At 45.6% G+C, this 15,760-nt stretch overlaps 1 protein-coding gene across 11 annotated transcripts in view; it reads left to right on the top strand.

Annotated features, from left to right (window-relative positions):
- LOC138548762 (microtubule-associated serine/threonine-protein kinase 2-like) overlaps positions 1-15,760 on the top strand; it is a 2,396,492-nt gene that overhangs the window by 1,966,023 nt on the left and 414,709 nt on the right. For all 11 annotated transcript variants that reach the window (XM_069642298.1, XM_069642297.1, XM_069642303.1 and 8 more), the window contains one exon: positions 14,434-14,535. In XM_069642298.1, the coding sequence (XP_069498399.1) occupies positions 14,434-14,535 (102 nt within the window). The remainder of the gene's footprint in view (positions 1-14,433; positions 14,536-15,760) is intronic.

Here is a 15,760-nt window from a genome sequence, read left to right as displayed (position 1 = left end):
TGACAGCAGCTTAGGCAAATAGGAGACTTTTAGGCCTTCCTAAAAGATATCCTTGGGAGATGCACGTGATGCTCTTTGAGGAGCATATACTGGTTTTAAAGCTTTAGTGGTTGGCAGAAAAGCAGTGCTGCCAAAGGTCTATTGATCTGAAGGTGGAGAAAGGGAGCTGAGGTTATTGGGATGATTAAAGATGTTTGGGAAACTTCTGTCAGTGTTGTTCACCAGCATTTTTCGGTCTAGCAGAAGAATTTGAAATTCAAATTGGGAGGCAGAAAAAAACATGTCCCAAAGGGAAGGTGGTTTCTTTTATTTCAAGCTGGTGATTAGCCGACCATAAGCATTTTGAGTTGTTGTCCGCCATCAAACTGTGCATTGTGTAGACAATAGTTAAGGGGTTTAGCTTATGTCATCATGGAGTTAAACAACTTGCTCCCTAGGAACCTGCATAGTGTGTTGGCTATGTGGGAGGATTGTGAAAAGGGTAGCAATAATCCCAGTTTGGTGTCTACACTCACCTTTTGATTATCGATTTGTAAGCTGCATGCTGCAAGCCAATCACTCTGTGAGGGCTCAGGAAAGGAAGGGAGGAGGGAGCAGATGGTAAGAGGAGCGATATATGATCCTTATCAGCATCACTGCATTCGGGACTATTTGACATGTCAAGGGGTAAAAGGAACACAGCTAAGGTGCAGCAAAGTCAAAGTTTTCTCGTTGTTTCAAGGGCCAGATGCCGATGGCTTGGGCTGTCCGGAGCCAGGGTGCCAGCTGTTTTACTAGACGTGCCTGGCGGGAATATAAAGTGCTAACGTTTTGGAGGCATATGATGAAGGAAGTGCAGGAGTCTTCTGTAGGCTTTCATATCTTAAGATGGTCATCTTTTTTCTGACTCTTGTCATTTGTGGGATGAGCTCAGCTTTTGCTTCCTTGTTTGTTATTTGGCATTTATATAGCGCGCTATATATCATTGGTATGACCTCAAAGCACTGGTAGATTGAACACCCTCGGGGACCGCAGTCCATGTCAGTAGAGAGAATAAGTGTTGTAGGGTGCGTGGGTGCACCAGTTATGTGTGCAGCTGATGTAATTGCATGCTAGCATTAGGTGTGGTGGTGATATCAGTTGAACGTGTGCAGTCTGGTGGGTGGACACCCAGACTGGGTTCTGTCTGTGTTAGGCCTGTAGGACGCTTATGTGTGCAGCTAGGCCAGTTTGTCATGGGATATAGCCGTGTTTTATTAGAGTGATGAGGTGTTCATGGGGTAGTGTTCGTATGAGAGCAGCTAGGCTGAATTTATGGAGGGGGTATAGCTGTACTCTTAATTGTGTAATGGTGTAGAATAGAGAGTAAGCGTAGTGATATGATAGGATGGTTCATCCACAAAGCGCCTAAGCACAGTGTGCTTCGAAAGCGCTAGAAGACAAGGGAGCGAACGAGGGACAACGCAAAGACACCCGACAGGCAATGAGCAGCATGAATGTGAAAACTAGCTTTTGTACTCAGTCTGGAGAACCCATACCGTGCACGTGCTAAGGCACAGACAGGAGTGCATGCCTGGGACTGGTACATGGGGACCAGAGGGGCTGGGTACACAGCGATATCGCAGGGGGCGGGGTAGAGGCAAACAGCAAGCATGAAGGGCAAGAGGTACAGAGAGACATAACAGATCAGAGGGGCTGCGGGTTTACAGCGACATCAAGGGGGACCAGAGGGGCTGGGGCACACAGTGACTACATGGGACACTAGAGGGGAATGGGGGACCAGGTGGGAAGCTGGGGGCGCATATCGACACTACAGGGAGCCAAGGGGCTGGGCACACAGTGGTATCATAGTGGACTGGCGGTTTGGGGCGCAGTGACGAGATGGTCTGTGCAACAGTGAAACGTGAGGACCTAAGGGGTTGTGGGTACGCACACCCTCGGGGACCGCAGTCCAAGTCAGTAGAGAAAGTAATTGTCGTAGGGTGCGTGGGTGCACCAGTTGTGTGCAGCTGATGTAATTGCCTGATTGTTAGCCGCATCCTAGCATTAGTTGTGGTGTTGATGATATCAGTTAAATGTGTGCAGTCTGGTGGGAGGCCACCCAGACTGGATTTTGGCTGCGATAGGCCTGTAGGACGCTTATGTGTGCAGCCAGGCTGGTTTGTCATGGGATATAGCTGCGTTTTATTAGAGTGATGAGGTGTTCATGGGGTAGTGTTTATATGTGAGCAGCTAGATCGCCTTTATCGAGGGGTATAGCTGTACTCTGTGTGATGGTGTAGAGTAGAGAGTAAGTGTAGTGATATGATATGAAGGTTCATCCACAGAGCGCCTAAGCACAATGCGCTTCGAAATTGCTCGATGACAAGGGAGGGAATGAGGGAGAATGCAGAAGACACTCCCACAGGACATGAGCATTGCGAATGTGACGACTAGCTTCTGCACTCGGTCTAGAGACACCCACACTGTGCAAGTGCTAAGGCACGGACAGGAGGGCATGTCTGGGAACGGTGCAGGAGGACCGGAGGGGCTGGGTACACAGCAACATCACGGGGTACCGGGATAGGGCAAACGGCAAGCATGCAGGGGCCAGAGGTACAGAGGGACATCACAGGACCAGAAGGGGCCAGGGGTATACAGCAACATCAAGGGGGATCAGAGGGGGCTGGGCAAACAGCGATAACACGGGGGAACCTAGGGGTACGCAGCGATATCACCGGAGCCAGTGGGTGGGTGGGGGGTACGTGTGACAACACTGGGGTCTAAAAGGGGTGGGGGCACAGCGAAACACAGGGACCAAAGAGGTTTGGGGGTTACGCAGTGTTATACAGTGGACCGGGGGATGGGGCATATAGCGAAGGAACGGGACCAGAGGGTACACATCGATATCACAGGAATCTGGGGGTAGGGGCACACAGCGACAACACGGACCAAGCGGGCTGGGGGACAGAGGGGCATCATGGGAATTGCGAGGAGTTATGACCAAAGGAGATCATTATTCTGCATTTCAGGGATATGGTTGTTTATAGCCAAATGAATGGGTGTATTAATTGATGACATGGTTGGGTGTTCCATTGTGTATTTAGTCATTGGGTTGTTAGAAATTCAATCGCTTCGGAAGGTTGAGGTTGGTGTTATGGAAAGAGCCATGTTTTTAGAGCTTTGCGGAAACACATATATTCTTGGGTGTGTCGAATATGTGGGGGAAGCGAGTTCCACAAAATCGGGGCCAAGGCTGAGAAGGCGGATCCTCCGATCCTGACAAAGTTAGTGGTTGGGATCACTAAAAAGAGGGCAGTGCTTGATCTTAGGGTGCAGGTGGGAGGTGTGGTTTTAACTTTTCTTGCAGGTATAATGGGCCGGTCTTGTGCACTGCATGGTGAGTGATGCACAGGGTCTTGAAAGTGGCCCTTCGTCTGACTGGTAGCCAGTGGAGGGTTTGGAGAGCTGTGACCTCTTGGACCCGGGGCGAGGAGCAGTTTTGCAGCAGCGTTTTGTGCTTTTTGTAGTTTATTAAGATTATATGTAGGGACTCCTAGGTATAGGGAGTTAGCATAGTCCAGTCTCGACGTTACAATAGATATAACAGCGGCAGGTCTGTTCAGGAAGGAGAGGTAGGGAAAGATGCGTCTGAGAATTTTGAGATGGTAGTAACAACATTTAGACACATTGTTGAATTGACGGGATAGGGTTAGGCCAGTTCCAATAGTGCAGCCTAGGTTTTTTACTGTGTCGGAGTGGGGGATGGGGGTTGGCCCAGGGACGGGTACCAAGGGAAATGGGTGAGGTAGAAGGGCAGTGTTGCCGCACACCATGATTTTGGTTTTATTGGGGTTTAAGAGGAGGTGGTTTATTGTCATCCATCGGTCTGTCAAGGATTTCAATCAGGCAATACAACCGGGTCTCGCCTTAGCATGTAAAGCACAGGTGAAACACTTATCTATTATTTCTATAGGTTCAGTATTCTGAGTGATATACCACTCATATCACACCCGTCTCAAAATACCCCCCAGGTCACAGTGGACCTGGAATCAGGCTGGTTGATAAAAGTAAATATTTATTTATTTATTTACAATTCAAATCAAACACACATTTCAATATATATATATATGGGGCAGCAATCACCAATGTGGTGACAAAACAATTCAGAAAGTAAGTAAATCAATTGAATTCACTTATAGCAATACAGAAGATAAAACACAGGAAAGATAACAGTTTTGGCTTGTGAAAAGCTAGCGCTTAGGTTAAAGTTTCCCCCTGCAAAGTTCTTAATTGCCAAATGAGCAGTTCTACACAGATGTAAGTAAGCAGCAGGAATTCAGGAATGAAAGAACAGTGTCTAGAGATTGAATGCAATCTTCCCTCCCCAAACAAGAGAGAAAACCATTTTTGGAAAATTTGCGCTTTTTAAAATGACAGTTTGAAAACGGCTTTGTGAAACAATGCAATGTGTGCAAAAATGCTTAAATTGATGTAAATTCCTATGGGAGCAATACTAAACAGGTTCTAACCAACATGAGCTACGATATGAGCAACAGAACACACTTTAAATCTGGAGGGAAGTTTAAGAACCACTTTGAATGGGAAAAAAGACACGTGTGAAACTTTTGCAAAAATGCCAATTTGCGCCTACATTTAAGAAAAATGGTTAAATACACTGTTCCACAATGCCTGGTTGTGGGTGTAGCTACAGGTCTTAGGTTTAACTGAGAGTTGAAATTGGGTCTCTAGCTATAAAATTGAAGAAGTTATGTAAGTTTTAATGAGAGGCATTTTTGAAAAAAATAGAGCAGAGAAAAGCAGAAATTCGGTTTTAAAATGACAGTTTGGTTTTATTTAAACTATATTAATGACTAAGAAAAATAAAATGCCGCCCGGGAATCTCCACAGTTACGCACGGCCGCTTGTAACTCTTCACGTGGCGGATACTACGTTTTCTGTATGGGAATTACTTTATTTAATCCAAATCATTAATGGCTTGTGGTCTAATGAAACAAAGGAGAAAATCAGCGCTACACTATGGATTACAAACAGGGTTGCAAGAATGGTTCTGACAATATTAGAGGTTCTGAAGTTAAAGAGAGGATGGTTTATAGATTGGGATAGGACAAGGCAAATACACTATGGGTTACTAGGATTTCTATTGATACTTACAGTCCACTGTAATTTCAGATTGGACTGTCAAGGTTCTGGTCATCACGGGTCAGGTCTACCGGCAGCAGGGCACCTCTGCCGGGATGGTCAGCTGAGCGGTTCTGGTCAATTGTACTGCACCTCGGATTGGATTGGATAGGATTGGCCATCTGGTAATTTCTGGTCGCTGGACACAGCAGATTAGCTTGATGGCGAGTTTCAGCAGGCAAGCGTGATGGTAGCAAGCCAAACTGGATCAGAATTATTTCTCTGAAGTTTGGGATGGTTGGATTTGGGCCTAGCTGAAAAGGGTTCAGCAATTACTGAGGCCTGGGTTTTGCAAAGAAGTCTGGAATCAGCTGCAAGATGGAACAATTCTTGAAACAGGGCGTCACTCGGCAATCAGGGTGGAGTCAGGAATCAGTTTCTCTCTGTGTGTGGTGAAGTTCCTATATTTATCATGTCAAGTGACATCACAAAGTTTATGGCAGGGGCAGAATTTCAAACCACACCCCCACGGCTGTGATAGGTGAAAGGCACTTGCCTTTTTCTGGTTGGAAGTCAGAAAGAGCTGTCATATTTTATGATGCAACTTGGGAACTCCCACATTGATTTGAACCATAATTTAACTCTCCCACGAATGCACATTCCTATAATTATGTCCTCTAATAAAATTGGACACATACATTACATATTTTATGGGTTATCCTGACATCTAACGCCCATCTCAGTAAGAACTGTCTTTGTCGTTCTGTGGAATTTTGTCAATTTTAATCATAACGGTTAGGCCTAACAATTCCTAATTCAGTACCTATCTGGGCAATTACCCCTAGAACACGGGCATACAATATTATATTTGCAGCACTAATAGTTTTGCCACAATTATTCTTTTTGTGTAACTTTGGTTTCTTATGTAATAAAGGGTTCACTCACGTCTTTACAGAAAGAGCATAAAATTAGATTTACAACTACCAATTTGTAGATTTGTCATCCTTCATGGGGCAAAGTTAAAGGTATTCAAAACTTAATCACAAATAGGCATTTTAAACAACAAATATCTTTCAGCCTTTTTTTCTCTCCTTTCAACAGGCAACAGCTGTCACATTCCTTTGCTGAGGGTGGGGGTCCAGAGGGAAGTTTCCTGCCCCTCGCCTAAAGGATTCAGTGCTCAGCCTGCCATTGGCTGGGCCGGAGACGAAAGTCTGATGAGTTCATTGTTGTCAATATGCGAGAACTTCCTGTAGCAGGGGAGTGTCAACCTGAAGTGTCATCTTTCCCAGGCTGGGCACTGTCAAGTCAGAATTAAATAGTTAACTCAAAACTGGGTTTTGACTTTAAGATTCACTTTAAGATCTTTCATTTAAAACATATAAAAATGAACACAGTTTATAAGGGATTTGGACATTTAAAGAATTAGGGCTTTCACAAAAACATGCTTTTAAATAGGCGATTTCTCACTTCTTCATGGAAAAAGTACATTTAATCTGAATCCTTTACATCAGAGTTTGCTCTGTACAACTGAAATTGTTACATATTTTGCCATTTTTAGCTGCATTTTTCCCGTGGTAATGGAACCAAATGTTATTGAGCTGGTTTTTCGAAGATACATTTCTTAGCTGCTCAATGAGGCCCTGCTTCTCTGGCCACACTGGATGATCTGTAATTCTTTTACTCGCAATGATTCATTGAAAAATGAATGGATCTAGTGCCAAAACAGCACTGTGAAGGTTGCAAAAGCTGTATTTTAAAAGGCATTTTTGGTTTTTAGCCCAATCTGTGGCCTTGCTTCATGTTAACTGTAACAGCACCCACTGGCATTCTCCTGCAGTGAGAATTCTGTTGTCACCCCTACTTTGACTGTGTGGCAGGGGTGTGCAGCCTTTGGTGAGTGTGACCCATGCACAGTTTTGCAGATTTTTGCGTGCACAGGGGTTAGCGCATCCATTTTTGGCTGTTTCTTTCCACAATTGTACAGGGGTGGGCACATCGGCATGAGTAAAAATATCCCACAGGTCAATATCTAGAAGACCGGCTTCGAGGTCGGGCTGTGGTCAGTGTCCAAATTGTAGATTTTAAGGATAATTTGGGCATCGTCGGCATAGTTGTAGCACGAGATGTTGTGCAAGCGGATGATTCCAGGAAGGGTGGACAAATAGAGGTTGAATAGGTGAGCAGATAGACATGCGCCTTGTGGTACTCCAGTATTAACCGAGCGAGCAGCTGAAACAAAAGGGGAGAGGAGGGTTATTTATTTCCTGTTGCTGAGGAAGGAGGTGATCCACTTGAGATCAGTGCCACGGATCCCAAGGGAGTGGACAGTAAAGGAGGTTTGAGTGGTTAATTGCATCAAATGGTGCAGAGAGGTTGGGGAGAATTAGTGCAGCGCATCCTTCAGTGTCTGCAGTGACCTTAAGATCATCCCAGATCGAGGTCTGAGTGGTTTTGGTTCCATGTCGTGGTCTGAAGCCTGACTGTGCGGGGTCGAGGAGGTTGTTGGATTCAACAAACGCATTTAGCTGGGAGTATGCTGTTCGGTTGATGAGTTTTGCAAGGAATCTGGTGTTCGAGATGGGTCTGTAGTTTTTGGGGTCAAGGGATGGCTTTTTAAGAAGAGGCTTGACATGCACATTTCTCCTGCATAGGTAGACAAGAGTATTTATTCTAGGACAGAGGCGGGGTGTCAAGGGTTTTGACCCATGTTGAATCCTTAGACTGGGTAGATGTGGGGATGAGCTGGCGCTGCCCATTATTCTATCCCAGAACAAACTAAATCAATAGACTGGGTGGATGTGGGGATGAGCTGTCGCCGCCCACATTCACGCCAGGATCCAGGAGAACTGCGCAGTTGGCACAAGACCACTCCAAAGATACAACCTTCTTGTGGGGGGTTCCACATCACCACTCTAATGTAAGGATGCCTATCAAAATAATAGCAGAAATCTCAAAAATGGATGCAGTACCGACAAATTCCCCAAGGCGGCGCTAGCGGTCTAAACTCTGACAGGGAAACTGTATTTAGGAGTTGCAAGAGGGGCAGGGACTTCAAAGCTTGTTGGTTAATTGAAAATCTTAGCCACCTGCTGTTCCAAGAGGCTGAGAACTCTTAACACCCCAGAGACTCACAACAGGAGGCAGGATATCACATGGCCCTTCTGAGAGAGAGGGAGGGGGTTTCCCCTTCAGCCTGGAGGAGAGAGACAATAGCCCCTTTCAGTTGAATGGGGTATGTTAATTTTGAGTGTTTCCTGTCAACAGCCCTCTGCCAGCAAGGAGAGACATGTGATCACTGACCCACCCAGACTTCTGGAGGCGGACCCAAACACTTTGGGGAGTTGAATTGCAACAAATATATATTTTGTAGAAACTGTGATAACTTATTGTAACCAAATGACAGGAACGTACAACTTTGAGAGTCTTATTATGGAAAATGCCTTCACGATTTGAGTCCAAACTCCGATTTGTACCATGTTCTGGGGCAAAACCCCGCTAATTATGAATATTGTAGACACTGTATTTAAGCTAGAGACATGGAAAGTTACTGGGATATATGTGGAAGGGAAATGTACCTTTGTATAATTTTTGATGAAAAACCAATGTTGCAAAACCCACTAAAATCGAAAATAAGTTGCCATTTTTGAATGCAAGCTCCTAGAAACGCCAGAGTCGGGACAGGGACTATCTTTAGTAATATATGATGTGTGTATGTGATGTCAAACAACTGTGTACCTGGGAAATATGTATTTGGATCAGGAATAGATTTGTGTGCACATTGACCAGGGGAGTGTCATTTCTGAAGGTCATAAAAATGACATCACTCTGACACACTATCCCTTCCCAAATCAGGGACAAAAGAATCTATTGACCTATCAAATCAAGAGAGGGGCAGGCTTAGTGATGCTAGCCTCTCCACCCACTTTTTAAAACACATAAAAAGAGACTGCTGGGACAGGTAGAGACATTCAATTCCATTTGCTGCGGAGCATGCTGACCGACGACTTCACATCCAGAGATCCAACACTTAGACTTCCAAGCTAAACAGAGACTACAGAACTTTGAACCAAGAAGGCCCAATGCAAGCAAAAGTATTTTTCAGCAGGCCTCAAAATCTTTTGCAAACTATTCAACAGCCGGGTGAGCTGTTTGAATTCTTTGCCAAGAACTTTTGCCGGAACCGCGGACCAGACCCAGACCGCTGTGAGCAGAACCCGAGATCCGGATCGCTGTGAGCAGAACAGGTGCCTGATTGACCCGCCGAGCAGAGAGAACCGCAGCTGGACGTGTTGACCAGATCCATGACGAGGCCCATTCATTTCAAAATTAGGAGGGAGTATCCGCCAGAACTGTGCAGAACCCAATCTCTTAGTTAAAATAATCTGATCCAAACTATTTTAACCTAATTAGAACAGCCTCCTAGAAATCGTGTCATCTGTCATTTTTAAAGCTGCACAACTGTCACATGTCGATTCTGCAGCTGCAAGCTGTCACCTGTCATTTTGAGTTTTACTTTAAATCCGAAAATCTACCTTTATTAAATCGTCCGTATCTCTGGAACCGTTTGTCCTAGGAACTAGATTTAACTTTCCTCTGAAAGCTTAGAATCGACTTCCTACTCCTTATACTTTTACCGCAATCGTGATTTACGCACTCGCGAAATTTACTGCGATTTGCGATTTGGCTCAATTTCTCCACTTGTCAAAATAGCAGCTCCATTCTTTCCTTTGTTAAAATCTGTTTGCAACCTGTTAATAACTCATAGAGCATTGCTAAAGTGAGCCTGAACTAATACCAACAAGCATCTCTCACTTACCCTGAATCTCTAGAGGGAATTAAAATCAGTTAGCACATTTTCCCATCCATTGCCATCACATTTAAAAGCATTTTGGGCCTGTGTTTCAAACTTTTACCTGTTTCCTCTAAGCTTGCTGGGGGGGGAACTGAATTCCGTATTGTATTTGATTGTATTCCTGAAGACTGTGTGCGTTACTTCCATCTCCTTGCATTGCATATAGGGGGGGGTGAATTGCCACCAGGGGAAAAGTGAACATATTATCTCTTGTGAAACCATATCAGTTTATTTTCTGTACTGCATTTATTCCACCTTGCATTTCCTTGAAACCATAAAGCATTTCAGAGTCCTCATCCTCTATACTACCTCTAAGTAACCAAATCAGTTTACCAGTAGAACATTATCCATTGTTGATCACTGTCATATTTTAAGTGCGATATCCAATATTAATTTATTATAAAAGTGTGATAGATATATATTGTTATATTTCTCAAATAAACCTTTTAAATTTGCAAAACGGACCTACTTCTTGGCTCAGTGGGGTCAGGGGGATTCTATGAGAGGGGTGTTACGTAAGGGTTGTCATCCAGAGTACATGAACTGGACCTAAAAATATATCAATAAGGGTTTCCCTCAGCATCCCAGCCTAGGCATTGACTTAGCTGTAGTGTTGAAGTGAAGCCGCTTAACAGGGGCAGGGGATAAGGGGGCAGCCAGACATGTTTGCTGGCAGATAGTAGGTCTAGAAACTCGTCTCTGGAGATGGGTCTTAAGAAGTCAATGGTGCGGGAATTGGGGGTCGGGCGGAGCGGGGGGTGGGGTTGTTGTTGGATTGGTCGGTTGTTGGGGTGGAGAAGAGGGGCAGTTTGTTGTTGAGGGAGGTCGTCCTGTCAAGAGTGGTGGTGTAGAAGTGTATGGAGAGGGAGTCACAGAGTGATTGAGATGGGGCTGATTGGGTAGAGGTGCAGGTTCTTTGCTGCGGTTTCCACAGTTGAGAATTTGTTTGTTGTAATAGGCTTTATTGGCTTTCCGGATTTCCGTTTTGTAGTTACGATGGTGCAAGGCGAAAGTGGATCTGCTGAGATCGGTTTTTGATGCTCAACATTTGCGTTCCAGGGAGTTTTTTGGCATTCCTCAGTTCAGGAGTGAACCATTTGGGGAATGGTCCATTGCGTGAGGAAGCGGGGCGCGAGGGGGTGAGAGGAATTAATGATTGATTGAGTCGAAAGAGTCAATGGTTAAGGATCTGTCTGGTGGGGGCGTTGTAGGAGATCTAAGAAGTAGGGCTTCAGCAAGGTCAGGAAGGATATTTACTTTGTTCCAGCATTTGAGGTGGGTGAGGGGGGGGACAAGAGGGGTCTAGGGGGAGGGGCAGGGGTGAGGATGTAGAAAGGGATGACAAAGTGGTCGGACCAGATGAGTGGTTTGAGGGGGGATAGATGAATCAGGTCATGGGAGCTGAAGATTGCATCAAAGGTGTGCCCCCTTGAGTGGGTTGGACCATTCATATGAAGGGAGAGGCTGAGCGCATCAAGACTGTCGACCAGTGGATGGGTCATGGGGTTGGTGGGAATTTTCAACCAGATATTGAAGTCTCCTAGGAGAGTCAGAGAGGGGTGATTTACTTGAATGGTGGCTGCAGAATAACAGAGGTTGTTTGAGAAATGTCTGTCATAGCCAGGGTGTCTGAAGATGAGTAGGAAGCTGTGGGAGAAAGTCAGAGGTAGCAAGAGTTTAACTAGAAGGGATTTACATGATGGAATGCATGTCCGAGATTCAATGAGTGAGACAGAGAAATGAGAATTGAAGAGGACTGCCACGCTGCCTATTTTCAAAGGTCTATTGTGCGGGATGAGCGAGTAGCCGGCGGGGAGGGGGTAGTAGGGGGTCTTCATGTGCAACAGGGGCAAAGTCATTGGAGAACCAGGTTTCGGTGATAAAGACTAGGTTTGTCAGAGGAAAGGAGGTCGAAGATGCTGTATCTGGTTTTCGCTAACGAGTGGGCATTAAAAAGGATGCAGTGGACTTCGGTGGGTGTTGTGGTCTTGGAGGAGGTCATCGGGGTGGGAGCAAGAGGAGCTTGGCAGATTGGAGGGGAGGGGAGAGGACGTGGGAAATTCCAGTTCTCTGATGGGGTTAGGGTAGAGGGACTGGGGGTGTGGTGGAGCAAAAGGGAGGGGGGATGTTCATTGGAGGGTGCAAGAAAGGAGCGGAAGAAGATGAGGGTTTGCGCTGTTTGGAGCGCCAGCGGGCTGCTCCGGCTTGGGAGTATGATAGGGGGTGAGGTGTCTTGTCGTGGGGTATTGAGGAGTTCTCAATAGCGGTCAGAGGGAGGGTGGAGGGCGATGAGTTTGGGTGGGAAGGGGGGAGTGGAATAGGCTTTTTCGGAGTGAGGTGATTGGCGCGCCAGAGTGCACCTCTGATTTTAGGTGTCTGGTTTTTTTCTCGCTAGTGCTGGGGGGCGGGGGGCTGGCTGTGCGCACGTCGCTTAAGGACATTGATGCGTGGGGGTGAATGAGGCATGGGTTCCGCAAGTTTAAGGCAGTGGCTGGCAGCAACAGGGAGGGCTAAGGGAGCAGAGGATTGGTGATGCAAAAGAGGGTAACATAGCGCGGGCTAGTAGCGATCGAGCCGAATGTAACACATGGTACACTGGGCTTACGTTCAGAGTGAAGCAGGGTTGGTGTCAGCGCGATAAGCAATGGCGAGCTGCTGAGATCCTGATGCAGCCTTATGTCCTGGCCTTCGGTTCTGCCCAGCTCTGCCATCCGGCTACGGGTTGCAGTGAGTGTTTCATTGCTTCTGGATTCACAAAGCCAATCAGCACGCGGATGAGGATTGCAGGCTGCAGGCTGGGTTGGGCATGTAATAAGGGCAGCCATGTCCATGGGGAGAGCCTCTGGTGCGATTTGAGGGATATCTTTGTGCTTTGCACAATGCTGTGTGTCCAATGTGGTTTCACGGCCTGGCAGAACTGCAGAGAGCTCCTGATGCGGCCTTGTGTCCTGGCCTTCGTTCTGGCCGGCTCCGCCATCTGGATACGGGTTGCTGTGAACGTTTCATTGCTTGCAGTTTCACAGGGACAATCGGCGTGCATATGAGGATTGCAGGCTGGGTTGGGCCTGTAATAAGGGCGGCCATCTTCATGGGAGGAGCCTTTGGTGCCATTCAAGAGATATCTTTGTGCTCTGCACAATGCTGTGTGCCCAATGTAGTTTCAGGGCGCAACAGAGCTGCAGAGAGCTCCTGATTCTGTCTTGTGTCACTCGAGATAGGTTAGAAGTAATCTGTGAAGGGGAGTGGTGAATTGAGTTAACTTGTGGAGGTCTGCGAACATGCTTCAGTGTCTTTAAGTTGGCTGGTGATGCTGTCCTGCGAGGCGTGTACCTATTCTGCTTAGAACTTGTTGCGTTCAAGCACAGTTTCTATGATGATTGAGTTGTGAACTTCGCATTAGTTCAGAATTAGCTTTTGTTTTGTACCCGTTGGTTGTATTTGAACCTCTGTTTTTTCAGTTGCAAGGACAATTACAAACTTAAAGCTGTTGTGTACGGCTATGTTGGAACCGTAGTGCACAGTTAAAACCATTTTGCACACGTTTTTTACATCGAGTTATCCTTTAATGCAGTAGATGTGGAGGTATGACGAGGGATAATTAGGAGGCAGGAAAAAAGCACGTTTTGTTTTAAAGTGGATAGTTGGTGATGAAGGGCATTCATGAGATGGGGAAGGAGGGGATGGATGATTGACCACTGTGAAAGGGCAGAAAAGGTTCTGGAATTCGGTACACAAAGTAAAGCCTACCTACTGATTGAGTGCCTGCTCTTCACCTTTGCATTACTACTACTCTGTTCTGTTAGTACTACAACAGCAAATATCCTGGGTTCTCTCACTGCTTGTAGTAGGTGCGTTTGCTGGTAGGTCTACGCTTTTTACTTGATTAAAGCATGTGCTTGTGTTCATTCTGAGGCTAACCCGTGCCGTCAATCAACTTTCCAGGTGTTACAATTGTGTATTGAAAACAAAAAGGTCTGCTAGGCCCATCCCATCCAATCGGCCGAATTTCCTAACACACGAGTCCCATAGCATTATTTATTTCTGTTTATTTACATCGTTTGCATATGCAGCCTAGAGATCTTACATAACACTAGAAGGATGAATATTCAGCTCCCAACACCTCACAGCCAGGATTAGAAAAGATAACTCCTGTTTCCAAAACTGGTGTCTTAGTATTTAGACCCGAGTCTGGACACACACAATTAAATCACTGTGATATTGGCCACATCACTGCACATCCTTGTGTTAATTTCATTATCTAGAAGCCACTTGATGGGAGATGAAGTGTGTTTTAGAAAGGCCATTTTGTCATAAGTAACTTGTATTGAGAAGTTATGTTGGGCCTGGTGCCTGAACCTCGGAGGGTTTGCGGTGGGGAGCAAAGTAATGTAGATATAAAGAGAACAGAACAGCTTATGCATACTGATATGTGACAAAAATAGCATTGGAACATAAATGTAATCCTTTGTTTCCCACAGGCCCACGAGCGTTCCGAGAGCTCGGAGGTGGCCTTCGTGACCGAGCTGGTGAAGAAGCTGATGATCATCATTGCCCGGCCGGCCAGGCTGCTGGAGTGTCTGGTAAGTGAAACACCGGGGAGGGTTACACCAGTGGATGTCTGTACGGAGCTAGCTCGTGGGCCGGGCCATTCATCACCCGGCCTGCTTTGTAATGGGAAAAGCGTCCACTGGGATGTAAATGTTCATAGTTTTAGCAGATTGGTTTAAGGCCTTGACCTTTTCAGTAATGTCTAAGGCATAAGGGATGTGTGGGTTGCTGGGTCATTAATGCGTGTTTTCGCTCTGGACCGTGCAATCTTTGCCATCTTGTGGCTCTGTATACTATCTTAAAATTACTTATCACTATTAAGATTCCTTTCTGTGCAGTGCACAGAGTGTGCACCACCCAAGGGATTTTTGTGTAGCACGTGCGAATCTTGGAGTTTTTACCTTCCCAGTGGTGACTGCATGTTTGTGTCCCATGTCCTTGTGCATCAGCTAGCATGTTAAGACACAAAAAGGGATACATGACATGTCCAGTGATTTCTGCTATTACGGCAAAGTGGCTGTACAAAAAGTGAGCAACTGAAAGAATATGTATTCTTCCCTGTATTGTCCCAGTTGCAGAACAATAGAAGGTAACCTGGAGCTGGTACATAATATAAAAGAAGCAAGCAAGTTGTGTGCCACTTTTGGAGATCATCGATTAACCATTTGGAGATCAAACAGGAACTTTTCGATGCCAAAAGCACCACATTTAACAATAATGCACTTAAAAGAGAAAGTTGCTTCACACTGCCAAAATATCCTGAATAGGGCGGTGGATAAAATGAAAACATTTGAAGGATAAAAAGGGCTTACGATAACTTGTCAGCCATCTTATCAATTTCTCATCTAAGTCACAGATATAATCAGACCCATGTATGTGATGAGGAAAAGTCATTAAGGTATGGTTATAGATTCAGTGGGGTTCATGAAATGAGGTTGCACTCTTATTCTGGTTGCCATTCCAGTACCTACAGATCCTTCATGGGCCAGGAGGATCGCTCAGGGGAAACGTGTTTATCTTGAAATCCGAGTCCCGTGCTTAGAGACTGTTCTCTGGTACTAAACGCATTATAAAAGATTGATTAATTTATGATTGACACTTATACCCTGGGTCAGGTAAAGACTTATTTGGTAAGGTGTATATGAACAATTCATTTAAAGGGAGCAGCTTCAACTTTGCAGGATGCAACGTTGAAGCTGCTAGGTTTGGTGTAAATGAAAGTGTTCATATACACCCGTGTGTTGTATATGAACACTT

This window comes from Ambystoma mexicanum, chromosome 1q (assembly GCF_040938575.1).
Source record: "Ambystoma mexicanum isolate Mex_15411 chromosome 1q, UKY_AmexF1_1, whole genome shotgun sequence".
Classification (NCBI taxonomy): domain Eukaryota; kingdom Metazoa; phylum Chordata; class Amphibia; order Caudata; family Ambystomatidae; genus Ambystoma; species Ambystoma mexicanum.
The sequence above is the reverse complement of the archived record's forward strand: the minus strand, read 5'-3'. Positions and strand labels throughout refer to the sequence as shown.